This window comes from Haliaeetus leucocephalus, unplaced genomic scaffold (assembly GCF_000737465.1).
Source record: "Haliaeetus leucocephalus isolate CR32 unplaced genomic scaffold, Haliaeetus_leucocephalus-4.0 Scaffold306, whole genome shotgun sequence".
Classification (NCBI taxonomy): domain Eukaryota; kingdom Metazoa; phylum Chordata; class Aves; order Accipitriformes; family Accipitridae; genus Haliaeetus; species Haliaeetus leucocephalus.
This window is the reverse complement of record NW_010972742.1, coordinates 8,329,745-8,345,662: the sequence shown is the minus strand read 5'-3', so window position 1 is coordinate 8,345,662 and position 15,918 is coordinate 8,329,745. Positions and strand designations below refer to the sequence as shown.

Below are 15,918 nucleotides of genomic sequence, written 5' to 3'. Positions count from 1 at the left end.
TGAAGCGTATCATAAATCCAAAGGTATATCTAGCTGAGCTAAAAATATAATTCTTATGATTAATTCAATATACTGTAAAGCCTCACTAATATACCATTTGCTTATCGATACATCCATGATTCATACAACAAAAAAACGCACTGTTGGTTTTCTTTGCGCACATTTAATAACCATGCAGTTCTTTTAGAATTATTATATTCCAGGATTTCATATTTTTTGACACATTAGGCTTATGCATATTCATTAGTGGACTGTGCAGTTCACATCAAACTAGGCTTGTCTGAGTATATGAACAGAGTGTGTTTCTGACGATTACTTCAAAGCTGTCTATATGATCAGAGCACACTCTGCAAAAACTGTTCCAGCCTTGGGTGTATTCTGTTTTCTTTGTCCAGCTATTAGTTTGCAAATACTGGTGCAACCTACTGCAATTTTTAGGGCATTTCAGAAGTTAATAGGCTTCTATTATATCTTTACTGTGTGGGATAATATACAGAGAGTGCTCCAGGTATGTTTTGTTTGACTCTTGGTATCAAATACATTGCTTACACTTATCTGGGCAGAATCATTCTCTTTAAGCACATTAAATTATTTGAAATTGTATAGTATAAAGTAACTGCATGTCGGATTTTTCTCTAGGTTAACAAACCAAATTGAGCATATTCAGTTGAAAGACCGATTGTCACTGTGGTTTTGGTTTAGGATGTTGGGCTTTGTCCCACGATTCCTCATCCTTAGAGCCCCAGATTAAGGGTGAGAGTAAACTTTTCTCTGAGCAGGCAACGTGCCTGATTGTGCAAAAAGCAGTCTGTGTTCTAGAGGACCCGATGAACTGCCAGTGGATCTGCCCTTAGGATTGTCTTCCTTTCCCTTTCTCTTGCTGTTCTGAGGAAGACAAGGCAAATATAGAAGCTATTCTCTTTTCCCCTTGCAGGTGGTATTGTGCTGAATCCCTCCTTCTATGGAATCCCTGGCCACACGCACACAATGATCCATGAAATTGGGCACAGCCTGGGGCTCTATCACGTCTTCCGGGGAATCTCGGAGATCCTCTCCTGCAGTGATCCGTGCATGGAAACTGAGCCCTCCTTCGAGACTGGGGACCTCTGCAGTGACACCAACCCTGCTCCTAAGCACAAACTGTGTGGGGATCCTGGACCTGGCAATGACACATGCGGTTTTCACAGTTTCCTAAACACGCCGTTCAGTAACTTCATGAGCTACGCAGGTACTTGGGTTTTCTCGGTTTGCTGTTGGTGTCTGTGGCTGGGCAAGAGCAAAGAATAACAGTATTACCTCTGATTTCTACAGTCCATTTCATACAGGGCTTTATGCTGACATGTGTGTCCATTGGTCTAGGACCAGGCTTGACAAGGGATCAAACTTGATGGCCTTAGGAATCCCTTCCAGTTCTTCTGTTTTTTTCCCAGTTTTCCCAACTTTACGTAGCTTCATGTGAATACCAGGCAGAAGGTTTGGGGGAGGGAAGAAATGAGATAAGCATTAAGAAAACAGCTTCTAAAGGCTCTACAGCAAATTTGACAACCTATTTCCCAGGGATCTGGGTGCCTGATCTATGAGGTGTTCTTTGAAAAACACAAATTCAGAGATTGTTTACCCTCTCCCAAGGAGATATTGAATGTCAGATGAATATTGATACCACCAAGGCTGTAGGATAAACCTGTGATAGGTAGACGTTTAATGGGACACTGCTCATGCCTCCAGGTGCCCGTCCGTTCAAATACCATGTTTATTGTTTGATTTGGAGTCACTGTGGTTCATCTAGAATCACTCGCATCTGAGTTTCATGATTAGAGTGTGAATACTGGGATAGTACCTGGATCAGGGTTGCTCTTCTGGTCAAAGACTACCAGTGTGCTGTGCTGGTTTGTGCTGGGAGTGCAACTACAAAGGCTCCATATCAGTGCGGTAAAACCACCCCTCCAAGAGGAATAATTTTGCTTAAGCAAAAGCCTAATTTTGTAGTTATAACTCTGCAGGCTTCTGTAGGCACAGCTGTGTTGCTCAGGGGTGCTGGTTCATGGCATTCCTACCAACAGAGCATAGTGCAAAGAGGGCATGAGCTCCTGTGACCCTTGCCCATCGGACGAGGGTGGGGTGGGGTCCTTGCTGCACCCCTGGGAGTTCAAGGAGAGTTGAAGGATCCTCTATTATTTCCCGGAAAGCACAAGGGATTCCTTGGCTCGTATTTTGCCTTATTTTGGGTCACAGGGTTTAGCCATGATGAAGGTCTGTGACATTGAGCTGACAGCATCAACAACATTTTAAAGGTGACCAATATACTTACAGCCACTGAAGGGCACCTTTATACTCCAGGCAAAAACACAGATTGCCCACTCAAAAGGTCATAGGAGTGCTTATTCTGTAATAAAACTGTAGAGAAGCAAAGTGTTTAATGTCATCTGGGGCACAGATTGAAATTATTTCTAACAAATGCTTTTATACCCTTCATGGCACTAGCTAAAAGTGATGCTTAGTTTTCTCTTTATTTTTCTATTTGTTTAGAGGGTGTTTTCAGGGACAAGCATACATGCACTGAGTCAGCTCCTCAACATGTTGTGCACTTTTGTCCATGCGGTAGGGCAGAAAGTCTTACTGCCTGATACATCCTCCTGGTAACATCATACAAATAAGTCAGTGCCACTTCAGATGACAATATACCTCCACCAAATCTGCTTGTGTGTATGTGACAAGGGGTAGCGCATGTGTGTTTCAAAATGCTGAGGTCTCTTCTTCCAAAGAGAAGTTGCCTTGCCAGTTCTCTTGAGAGATGAGACAGAGAGGCAGATGAGAGAGATACCTATCTGCTATAGGGAGCTAAATATGTGCTGGTGTTCTGAGCAGAAACCTTTTTTTTTTTCTTGAAAAATTAAGTGAAGTGACATGATAGGCATCTCTAGAGCTCATGCATGAATCTATTTGCTTTTCTGTTGTTGCCAGTGGAATAAAAATATAACAGGATATCAAATTGCTGTAGAAATACCTTTGAAACATCTAGGTTGAGGTCATGCAGCTCTAAACATTGCCTTTCTTTCCTTTCTGTTTTGCTGCTTGTATACAGCTTGATCATACTCTGTCTGTCTGTCTCTGTCTAACATCCCTCTGCTCAGTTACCCCCAGCTCTGTAGCAAAGCACTGACTTAAAGGGTAACTTTTCTTTCTCTGAAATAACAAGTTATGATGTCCAGAAGATCGAGAAGTGTGAGAAATTTGACTTGTAAATTATTTTTACAAGTCCAAATAGCCATGGTGTTCCTGAATAAAAGGGTAGGTTAGTCTTTTAGACCACTCTCCATGAAATCAGCAGGAATTCTGCCTTTGTATTCTGTTGGAATAATCTTCGCAGCAAAGACTCTTTAATTTCTCTAATTATTACTTCATCTGAGGATCCTGAACCTTTCTTGAAATCCAGTGATCACATGAAATACCTCTCCTCCCTTCCTCTCCCCAAGGGGACAGCCTGTGCTGATGTTTAACAGATTGAGAATGCAGGTCATCTTTCTCCTGTGCCATTGTCTCACTGCTTTGTCCTATATATATTTTATTGTTCCTTTATGATGGCTGTTAAAGGCCTTTGTCTCCTTCTGTGCTTCCGTGAAGAATATTTATGGCTTTTACAGCATGCTCAGGGATAGACCATTGATAATTATTGAGGAAATCCAGAGATGTCGTATTAAAGCAGCTTTTTGCATACCCACAGGGATTTGTAGATGTTTTCAAGCTGGTAGTGTCTATCTGCTGTGCATGTTTGATGAGAGGAGGTCCACTGCTCAGTGGAATTAGGAGAGATGCAGGAGAACATGTGAACTGACATGTCCTTATTGTGGTGGGACTGCATTTGGGGCTTTAGTCTGAGCAGGATCCCAGCTGAAGCTGTCCCCTTTTGCTTGCATCTCAGGGAAGATGTGGTAAGGTTTTAAATTAGCCAGTGAATTCACGCTTTTCTTTAGAGCAAACTCATATTTTTTCGTTCCTCTTGAGTTCCACAGGGCTTGAAGACATCAGATCATCTAGTAATACTATTACAATATTGAACTGCCAACATACACGCATGCAAGCAACTCTCTGAACAGCCTTCGGTGACCTGCATCTTTCCCAGAAAAGCGTATTACTTGACCTGTGCAAAACCGTCATTGTTGTTTGTATCACAGTAGCATGCAGAGGTCCCATCTGGGACTGAGCTTTACTGGGCAAGGAACTCTGCAAGGCACATGTGAAGAAACACTCTGTGTTTTCAAGAGCTTTTCATCTGATGGGAAGAGTACCAGAAAAATGGTTAAAGTGCTAGCATCAAGTTCTTCAGCATAGTTTTTCTGGGTGACTCTGCACAACATATTTATTCCTTCTGTGATCTGCACAACAGAGAAATAATAATTTTCTGCTTCTCTGGGGTGTTGTAGTTGTAAAGTTGTATGGCGTTCAGAGGGTACTAGATGCGTTCTTGTTGCCAAATCACGTTAGGGGAAATCAGATGAAATGAGAAATGGCTATCTATGGGAAATTATCCAGCAAAATTATTTCTCCATTTTGAATGAAAAAGAAATTTAAAATATCAAAAATGTTTATGAAAAGTTCAGAAGAGGCTTAGAGTCATAATGGTAATGGGGGAGATTTGTAATAGAAATAAAGTTATTTTACCGCACCAAAAATTTAAATTTTTAATCAGTGTTTGTAACTATTTTCTTTTATATTGATCTTTCAGAACGTTTTTATTTGTTCATTAAAAAATTTAAGAACTTTAAAAAAATTATGTATTTTTAAAATTCTGTGTTCTTTTAATCTAAGAAATTTGTCAAAGTCTATTGCACACAGTGTGCATGAATCTCAGTCAATGCTTTATACTAACACTAGCTGTCCTTTGCCCTTTTATCGTCTCTCAGAGATATTCTTTAAGACTTGAAATTCTTCTAAGGCCAGAGGTCCACTGGTAGCCCCAATTCTGACCAGAAGGTGCTGCACTGAGGCTTTTTGTTTCTTCACCTCCATGTGTCTCTGTCTCATCTAGGGATGATCTCTAGGTGCTTAGGTATCCTGAACCAGAGGGAGGGAACGTTTACTGATTTATTTTTTCCTCTTTAACTTTTGTTGCCTTTCACCTGCCTCCACAAGTGATGACTGCACTAATTTGTTCACAGCCCATTAACTTTTGAGTGCTGCGAGAACCTATCCCGGCCCTTGCAAGAAGGTGCCATTCAGTGAGTCGTAATTCTTTCTCTTGCTCCCACCTTATCTCCCGCGTGGTTGATGTGGCTTCTCTTTTAATTTCAGACGATGACTGCACCGACTCCTTCACGCCCAACCAAGTGGCCAGGATGCACTGCTACTTGGACCTCGTCTATCAGAGCTGGCAGCCCGCGAAGAAACCGGCTCCTATTGCAATTGCTCCCCAGATTGTTGCTCGGACCTCCACCTCGGTCACCCTGGAGTGGTTTCCGCCCATTGATGGCCACTTCTTTGAAAGGTGATCACGCACTGCTCTGTACTCTTGCACTGAATTGAATGGAAAGGGGAGAATTAGGGGAACAACCCGGGGCCCCTCTCCAGGAGCACAGCTTTATCGTGCGCTGTGCTCATTCTGGATTAAGGCTCTTTCCTAAATTGGTTCATACTGAGGAGGTTATTGATCTGTTTTCTGCTCTTCCTTTCTCAGCCTGTAGCGCTCAGTTGAGGGCCATTGATTTGCCATGTAAAGGGCAAATCTTTTTCCATATGTTATGGGAGGAATTTTCAATCAATGATTCTGGCCCTGTGACTCCTGCTGTTACTGCTGCTCACAAATACCTGTGGGCTTCAGCTCTGCCTGCACGTTCCTCCCTCCTCCTCTTGCAAGTTTGTTTTGCCAGGACAAAGTGAATCTTGTTTCTACTCCCATGACAACGCAGAGCTCATGGGCAGTGGAGTGTCACAGGGCAAGGAGGTGGCAGGGCTGGGGAGAGGGACAAATGCTGCCTCCTTCCCAGGGCTGGAGGTCTGAGATGGGAACCGAGCGAGGCAGAGTCAAAGACGTAAAACCCTGAATATCATTCAAGTGTCATCTTGCTGCACCCTGAGTAGAGCATGTAGGTCAGAGTATGTGTGTGTGTTTGTGTCTGATAGGCATGCAGGTGTGTGGCACCAATAACGAATAATTAAACGAAAGTAGGGCTCTGGATGAGAGTTGCACCTCATTGCAGTTCATAGCTGGAGCAACTCTGCCCCAGGATGACCTGAGCATCTGGATAGTTCATCTAAATACTCTTACGTAGTGCTTGGATGAGCTGCAGGAGCTATGGGAGTCCTAGCAGAGAACTTCCTAAATGATTGACCTTCTCGCATTACCGTTATCTCACCTTCCCTGTTTGCATTTCTTCTCCACTTTTTGCTTTGTTATTTTATAGAGAACAAACTTCGCATGTCCTTCAGGACTGTAGCAGTATGTATCACAGGAGGCCAAATTTACAAGCATATTAGCACCCAAAAAGCTGTCTCAGCACTGCTGCTTTGTTCAGTGAGAGCACCTTGTAAGCCACTGCCTCCATCAAGGATGAAACTCCTTCCAGCGCTACTAGGACACCACGGCCATTTCAGTGGCCAGCTTGCACTTTATCTGAGTAGGCAAATAGCTGTTGTTTTCTGCCCAGATGAGATTTTCCACCTTTATTGCAGATTAATACGGGGAAGGCAATCAAATCATATTACGAGTTGATAGAGAGGTGTTGTGCTCTGAACAGTGTTTGCTTTAATTGCAGTTTTGCAACTGAATCCCTTTATTCCCTACGTGTGAAAAGGACTTATGTGAAGTTCTGAAAATTAACTCAGAATTTTTTAGCCCATAATCATTTTTAGGTAAATTAAGTTTCTCCAATTTAATTTAGATTTCAGAAGACACTTATCATGTATTAAATAAATACCATCTGCCTTTTAAAACATGTTGATGCAGAGTTAATTGTTATGTAACTAAATATGCCTTTATTACATATTTCTTATAACTCAATCAATATGTTCTTAATAACCCCTAGTTAGTTGCTTCTTAAATAACATCCAGTGGATAGCTTGCTAAATCTGAAATTTCATAACAGAGTTATCATATGTTAAATAAATAGTGATTTTCTAGGAAAAAAAAGTCCTTTGGGTTTTCAAATCTGTGTGCTCAGTATTACTGAAGAGATTTAAAGAGACAGCCTCAAATACTTTGAGTCCAATTCCTTGTTAAAATGATATTCCCAGTGCCAACAGATACAGAAATGTTGCTGTGACCATTTAAAAATGTCACTGAAATATATAAATGAGCCTGTCTAAACCATGCTCAAATTTCTGATATATTAATCAAAACAAGGATGATAGTAGTATTATAGTGACTAATACTGGAAAACCTCACATGCTGAACTTCCAGTACTGATATGTCCAGTGCTGCTCGTTTAGAGATACATGCCTGTATCAATTTGTAAAATTGGGTCACTGTGCAAGACAAGTAGGAGGTAAAATTGGCCAAGTATAATCTTATCTGTGTGTGGGAATACTGTAAAACTTTGCAGATATTTTTACACAAAGTGCACACCATGGCCCAAATTTTACTTGCCTCACTTGAATGAATAAACTCATTCACTTCAATGGGACTATTCATGTAAAAAACAGAAGACTGATACTCAACTGCTGAGTGCCTTGGGCCTGGTTTCTAATGCACAGAGGCCCCTTCCATGCTGTTTTGACAGTCTAAAAGGGCCTTAAAAGGATGAATGGCTCTGGCTACATTAGCAAGTATTGTGGCCCAATATAAGTAGATCTCTAGCGCAAAACAGTTGTTAATGAAGACCTGACGTCAACACTGTAGGGGTTTTGGGGGGGTTGTTTCAGCCTAGCTCTAGCCTGGCCTCATGGCATCAGCAGTTGGAGCACATCAGGTGTGGTCCCGGAGCACATCTCCACTCTGGTTTCAGGCAGAACAGGGTCCAGCTTCCATGCTCCAGGACTGCTCCGAGTGCTGGAAGTGGGGAAGATGGAGAGTTTCACTTCAAAAGCTCGCTCCTGATTCAAATTACAATGCTACTCTAGGCGTGCGCAGTGTAACTCAAGTTCCTTTTATGTCCCTTTTATTCTCTAGAGCTGTGCATAGGCAGTGACCTCTGCTTAATGAAAGTCAGGAAGGGAAAATTTAGCCTTGTGTTTAAAAATGTAACACTGGGCTGGCTATATCTGTGGTTGAAGTCCTGACGGGTCTGCGGTTTAAGCGAGATGAAGCATAGAAGTAAAGACCATGTTCCTTTTCCCTGCTCAGATGCAACTTTGTCACAGGTGCCACAGTATTAGGTGCTTTTCTCTTAGGACCTTGGTTCTAGAAATTACATGATTAATTATGTGGATTTGGGGACAGAGAGTAATGCTAACGCATAGTTCTTGTAAATTTGGGGTTGGCTATCCTCACACCTTAGCAAGAGTAGCTACATGAGCTGCGCACAGAAGTAACATCTTCTTCCTGACAGACCCTCCTTACCTATTTAGTGTGTTCAGTTGATGTCTTCTGTATTAGAGAGTCATTTACCTGCACACAAATTTGCCAACATGTGTTTGACCCTAAACTCCAGCAGCTGGTTGAGCTTCTAAACATCCCTAATAATCAAATATATCAAGAACCAGCATTTCTTCTTGTAGCTCCTACACACGGGATTGGAATACTTCCCATTCTCCATCTTCCCATTAAAAAAAAGCAAGAAAAATGTCGCATGCACATATAATAATATGTAATAATAAAATAATAATAGAGCCAACAAAACAAGTGAAAACAAGTGAGAAAAAGAAAACTCTATTCATTTCCTGACTGCATCTATTAGATGCGTTCATCTGCTGTCGCTAAGCATCCATTCATGCGCCTCCTGTTTGATATGCGTAGGCAGGATGTAAACAGTTATTGTAATAGGGCTCTGCAGCAAATTCTGCTTGGACAGAAAACTTTGCATGCATCTGCTCTTCCAAGTTTTCACTGAGGTGACTGCATTAATTTCCATGAATCTGATGCTATCTCATTGTTAGCAAGCAAGTATTTTGGTCAGTATGGTGTCCCAGATCTAGATGGCTGGGCTTGATAATCGCTTGCTTAAACCTTGCTGGAAACTTTCAGTGCCTTAGAGGGGAGAGCACCAATTCTGAATTTCAAGTAAGCAGACACAATTTAGCCTGAAAACAGGCACTTTTTACTGAAAGGAATGCAAGATTTTTACTGGTTTTGAGTTGCCCACTGAACTGGTGCTGGCCCTGAAGAGAATTGTCTGTTTTTCACTAGTAATCTTTAGATTTTGAATCCACTTCACTGAAATATCATGCTGTAGGAATGAATTCCTCCTGCGCTCTGAACTTCATAAGCTGGAATTTCCCCAGTACTTGGCTTATTAGAAAACAGAGAAGTCTAGATTTTCCATTACCCTGCACTTTGGGGAGTCATGTGCACCGGTGTATAAGGTGTCAGATATGCTATCGTTCCTAATTAATAGTGTTTTGAACCAATTTACGCTCATTTTGTCTTGATCTCACTGGCTGCATAAGGTGTAAGGATCTGGCTTAGATTTTCATAAGCCTGTAAATGCGATTCCATAATTAGTTTTGACATTCGTGGCTGTTTGTAGGATTTGTGTGCAAGAGTCTGCAGACCAAAAACTTTAACCCAGGAGTCATCCCCTGTGTAACTCCTTTCAGCCAGTGGAGTTACATCAGGGTTGAGTTTGGCTCCCAAACTGGAAAAGTAAAAAGAGAAAGTTTGCTCATAGCCTTTCCCACATGATGCTCCTTGTGATTTCTCTTACCTCCAAGTCCTTGCTGGTAAAAGGAAATGTTTGTCCATAAGCCTACAGTTTTTTCCACCATGGCAGCCTGTGATGAAATTGTATAGCTGCTAATTTGAGTAAAAAGCAGTCCTAATTGTGGAAACTTGGCTTTCAAAGCCCTGTCCTCATCCAGGACCAAGTGCTAATGCAGGAGTCTCTTTGTAGAGAAACTGAAAGATTGTTATTGCAGGGACTTCTATCCTGACTGTTGGTGGATGTGTCTGAAAAACAACTGCACAATAATAATTCTACGTTTTGATTTCTCAGTACCTTTTATTCTGGATTCTTGATTTTTTTTGCATATATTATTTAGGCAGGCTGAGTTAGACCATTAAACCACTGCTAAACAGACAGCTGAGAAATGAAGTAGGGAGGCAGTGTCATACCAATAGTGCAGGTGGGTGAAGTGAGACAGAGAGAGAAGTTACTTGCAACATGCCCATATTTGTTCATTACCAGTGTTACAGATTGTGCAAGGAAGAAGGCAAAGGCACCTTTGCCTCCCTCTTCTTTATTCTACCCCATTGCCACATTTTATTCTTCAGATGTTTTCAGCAGGTGCATCCCTTTCTGCACTGCCTGAGAGTTCAATCATTTACCTCCTCTTTGTAGGGGTGGCTGTGGGCCATATTGAAATGGATACGAGTTTTACCACTGATTTCATTCCAAGTCCCCCCTGTTGACAATCCATGCTTCTGCCTAATTAAGCCAACAGAAAGTTGACTTTCAAATAGATCCCTGTCATAGGAGATGCTAAGCTGTGGAGCAGCTGAGCGTGTGTTGTCCCTACCACCAAAGGGAAAGGAGATCGCACAGCCTGGAAGGTCTCTGAGAGAAAATTTACAGTCCCGGTGTCCTCGCTGAGGATCCAAAATAACTTCTGCCTGAGGTTCACAGTGCCCTTTGCAAAGCAGTGCTGAAATAAATTGCGCAATGGGAGATGGTTCAAATTTGCATAGCTGATTATAATAATTAATGACTCAATCCATACTTACTTGGGTAGCTTAGAGAGTACACTATGGGTTACATACAAATTGTTTGCCTGAAACTTCTGTCCTTTCCTAGGTGCATTTAATCATTAAGATAATTATTTTTTTCCTTTCGTTTTGAGTGGGCAGTGTTCCTTAAACCCGAACAGTGAATTCTGAATAATAAGCAACTTACTAGGATGAATAACCACACATTCCGGGTCATACACGGTTCCAAATTTTGTGACCCCAAGGAACGTAGAGCTGAACTGTGTGAGTTACATCCTTAGCTGATATAAATCAGCTTCATGTTATGGAAGATATTAGTGTTAATCCAGTCTACATCAGCTTAAACATTGATCTTGTGAATGTATTAGCAAAAGTATTTGTGAATCAGCATTTAACTGGGTTTTCCTGTTTAACCACTTCTGCTGATAGTACTTTATTGACAGTAGCTGGTATTAGATGTATTGTGTAGGTGAAGTAATGTTGGTGTTGGGCAGTGAAGTGCCTTTCTTAATGCCATGTCATGCCATCTGATGGCATGTACCCATAAGCTGTTCCAGTTCAGAAAAAGCCATCTACTGGTGCCAAAGCTGCCAGGTATCAAATCCAGTTTCCCCTGCGAAAAGGATTAAGGGCATGTTCTTTTATGTATGTTCATAACCCACCCCTTTTCCAGGCTTGTAATGATCTGGGCTGTGATACACCTCCAAAAGCAGGTCCTTGCATACTTAACAAAGCTGTGCTTCGCAGAGCAGCTCTGTCTGATATTCTCAAAGCCTGGGACTTTACCCTCTCCTCTAATCACCAGTAAGCCCAAGGCCTTCACAATCCTGAAGATACTACAAGTTCAAGCAATAAATCCATGGTGGGAGCAGAAATAGATCTGAAATCTCCTGAGGCCGTTTTCTCTGCTCTAACCACTAAGCAACATATATTTTCTTTTGTCAGGGTTTGATCCAGTTGTAGTACAGGGGAACAAAAAAAAAAAACAACAAAAAAAAGCTGAGTGTGATTTCACAGGTTGCTGTCATTTGTGTTGGATGGCGGACTCACAGATGCTGTCTACACAGGCTGTTAGCCCAAACCTACAGAAGGTCAGCGTCAGAAAACATTCTTGTCAGTGCCTTGAGAAAAGAGGGTTAAGTGGTACTGAATTCTAAGTCTTACTGCTTTTAATGTAGTTGAATAAGCAGCTCATTCAGCTGTTACTAAGTTGGTGTGTTTTCCTGTTTTCCTGGCCTCCTAGAGAAGTGGGATCAGCATGTGATCTGTGTGCGGAAGGAAGAGTCCTGGTGCAGTATGCCTTCAGCGCCTCTTCTCCGATGCCCTGCGATCCCTCAGGGCACTGGAGCCCACGGGAAGCAGAAGGTGAGTCACAGGGCTGGGGACAAAGACGTGGTGGGGGAGAAGACGGGCCAGAGCAAAAGGAGAGCCACAAAGACAGTGGGAAAATCTGGGAGAGAGTGACTGATTATACCTGTATGTAGCATGAACAAAAATAGAGGACACTTGAATACACTGTGCCCTGAAGTAATGCCACTGGCTGAAATACCTGTGTTTTGGCCCCCGTGTCCTGACCCTGCCCATGAATTAAATGAATTCTGGGAGCTGAACCTGAATTTCAGAAAGTGGTGGAGTGCCAAGAAATGCTGACCATTCACGTCTGCCAGATTAATTCCTCAGGGGAGCTGTTTACTCCTTCTACTCCAACTCCGAAAGTGAAGAATTGCATGTTATTTATTTGGGCCTGATTTCTGCTGCCTTCTTTTGCATTGAACGTAACGGGCTGCACCAGCAGACAGGCTGAAGGGAGTGGAGATTGCCCTTTGGGCAGGTACTCTGCAGCATGAACGCAAGTGACTACATCAAGCCCAGTCTAGTTCAGGGTGTTTTGCAAGTCATACTTATTGCTCTCTTAGAGCACGTTGGAGGGAGACTGGTCTGCAGACCTAGTCGTGCAATGCCGTTAGAGCTCCATCATTACCTCTCCTGCATATGTACCTTCCATTATGTAAGTAGGTGGATATGGTAGAGCATATTTAAGATTATACCAGGCAGAGGTCAGTAATCACAAATTATGGTTTGGAAAGAGCAGAATATTATTTCAATATGTCCATCATGAGCTATTCCTTTGGGAGCAGCACACTCTGGGCCCAGACTTCACTGTAAACACACAGGTGGGCTCAGTGAACTCAAAGGCCAATCCCTGGATTTTGCAAACTCATTATAGAAATACCTCCTTACATTAAGGGCTTCTCTGTCCTGCAGCTAGAGTACATGGGAGTTATTCTACAAGGAAGATTATTTGTAAGCTAATATGGTGATATATGCAGTGCTGGCACCCAGGAGCCCTCCCTAGTCCTAAGGTCAGCATGTGCAGCAAGCTGCGTCCCTGCTGTCTGATGGGACAAGATGTGTGGGCAAGTGTCCTCTGCCGCACGCACCCACCTCCTGGGGTGGGGGCCCAACAGAGGTTGTGGTTCACTGCAACTCACCCCCCCAGTTTGGACATCCAAGAGCCAAGGCTGCCAGGCACAGCACAGAGCACACCTGCCCCTTGGGTGGATGTTGTTCCAGAGCTTTGGCCTGGGAAACAGTGCTCCGGCTATGAGTGTGACTGGATTATCAAGTAAACAGAGTTAGTGAAGTTTGGACCGCATGCAGTAGTAGTGCAGGGTGGAAGGTGGAATTTCCACTTAGCCAAGGATTACAAGACTTTGAAACCTGGTTTTGTTTGGAACAAAACCTGAAACTTTTGAAATTCTCCATGAAGGAAAATTAAAAACAAAAAGTGTTTGAGGCTGGCCAAAATGTTTTGTTTAGCTCATATAATTCCTCTTTCATGAACTTTGGTTAAATTATGACATTTGAAAATATCCCCTTTTAGTATATAATCCAGGGCAAAAGAAAATTTTAATATCAAAATGAAAAGTGTTTCAAAATGCAAAAGTGAAACGATTTCTTCCAAAAATGTCAAAACACAATGTTCCAATATTGTTAGAACTTTCTTCCCATTTTCTCTTCCAGAATAAAATTGTGGCCAAATAAACCCAATTTTGCAAAGTGTTTTGATTTTGAAAGAACTGCATATCCATTGAGATATGCAGTTCCGTCAAAATTTCTCCAACGTGCTCTGATTTGAAAACTTCTAGATCTCACACGTCTTGCCAGCGGCATCATTCCTAGAGAAACTAAGCTACTCTAAGATTTATTACTCAGCTGCATTTTGCATTTAATTTCCTCTTCTTACAGTGTGTGCCTGCATGTTCTTAACTATGAAGGGTGCAGTCTGATCCTTATCTGTCTCATTCAATTGCTGTTGTGCCATTGCTCTGGAAAGAAAATTTGGGAATCCTATCCTCTTACTACGTTAATAAGTTGTCTCCACTTTAGGGTAGAAAATACACCAAGTGTATGGTATTTGTTGCTGTGTAATTTTCTGTCATCACTACCACACTCCCTGACATTCAGGATCTCTGCCTATTTGCACTTGGTCTGAGTTACAAATAGCACAGTTAGATCATTGTCTGGCTTCTTTAATTGTCTATCTGTGAGTACTCAAGCATGCAAGCTTTAAATTCACTTTCTGCAAGCATTCATGTGTGTAAATCTCCACTGCTTGAATGTTCATGGAAAGTGAATATGAAAGAGGCGTAAGCATGGCCAAAATGAACTCATTTTAAAATTTGAGACGACACTCATGGAAAATGTTTCTAGTACTCATCCAGCTTCTTACCAGAAAACCACATTTCTCACGTGTCTCTGAAGCAGCTCTGAACCTGCTTGGTCTGATTTCATTTTCCTGAGGCCTCATAGCGTTGTTAGGCTGCACAGTTACCCCAGGTAGCTGACACCAGTTGGGGTTTGGACTACGTGTGAGCCGTGCCCATTGCAAAAGTCTGCCGTGGGGTCTGTGTCCTTCCTAGTGCCCTGCTTGTGCCTGAGCACAGCGGGGTCCAACCCCCTGGCCTGAGATATTTTGTGATTCTTTCTCAGCCAGTTGTGCCCCTTGCATGAGGGGCTGTTTGCTCCTTGGCAGTGGTTGTGGGAAGGCACTGGAGATCAGGCAGTTCTGATTTACTCCTTACCTTCACCGTAGAGCAAGAAAGCTCTAACCTACCTGGATTCTCACCAGCAACACCAGCTAGATAAACAAACCTTACAGCACCTCCACAACTTGGTCAAAGGGGTTTTTTATATATGAAAGGTGATTTTGGCTCAAACCCAAGTAAGTACCTTTGCTTACTGTGCAATATATGCATATATCAGTCAATTCCTACTGCCTGGCTCATTATTGACTAAGAGAAGTATGAGAATATAATAAAAAATTTTGCTGCCTTAGGCTGCTTTAGTGCCCTGACTTTCCCAGTGGCCGATATTTCACTCAAGAGCGATTCACTCTGTATTTGCAAGCGGAATTGTCTCAGTTGGACATTAGAGTCCTACTGGATGGTTCCTTTGTCTTGACTGCCTAAGAAATGTGGCAGGTGAGTTGTAGTTGTGACAGTGACTGCATCCCAAGAGGTGGCTGATTCTAGCTGGCCTCCCTGTACAAGTGTGTCAAGTCTCTGTCCATGTGCCAGGGCAATGGAGGGGCATTCATCCCAGCCGCTTCACTTAACTGCATGATGAAGGCTTGTGCTGACATACCAGGCTGTGGCTGATGTTTTGGGGGAAGCCTCTCTCCCAGCCTGCCATCCCTGCTCTCTAACCATTTGGCTTATCCTCACAAACCTCACATTCACATTTTGTGTTAGGCAAGACATGAAGTTGTATGAGATGCTGTTCTATGACTGATCTTGCTGACTATCTCATAAGCTGAAGGACTTTAAGAACCTAAGTGCACAGGGCAGAATAACTACTGTGCCATTTCTTTTTATATACAAATATTTGCAATTTTCATAGTATTTACCCATCTCTAGAAATCCAGAGTTACATGGAATAAGGTTTCCATCCTCTTCCACAATTAAATGAATTTTTCTTACCAAGGTCTAAGTGTTTGATGATATTTAAGAAAGGGTCTGTTTATCTCAACTTCATTGAGGTTTTTAGTCTATGGATGACTACAATCAAGCTCCCATTTTGGGGTAATGATCTGCATTAAACTCCCTGGAGGCTGAGTCCAATTC

The 15,918-nt window shown here is 42.3% G+C and overlaps 1 protein-coding gene across 1 annotated transcript in view; it reads left to right on the top strand.

Annotated features, from left to right (window-relative positions):
* The window catches only part of PAPPA (pregnancy-associated plasma protein A, pappalysin 1), a 177,914-nt gene that overhangs the window by 56,259 nt on the left and 105,737 nt on the right, over positions 1-15,918 (top strand). The window contains exons 4-6 of the mRNA XM_010571012.1: positions 935-1,228; positions 5,290-5,482; positions 12,036-12,157. Of these exons, the coding sequence (XP_010569314.1) occupies positions 935-1,228; positions 5,290-5,482; positions 12,036-12,157 (609 nt within the window). The remainder of the gene's footprint in view (positions 1-934; positions 1,229-5,289; positions 5,483-12,035; positions 12,158-15,918) is intronic.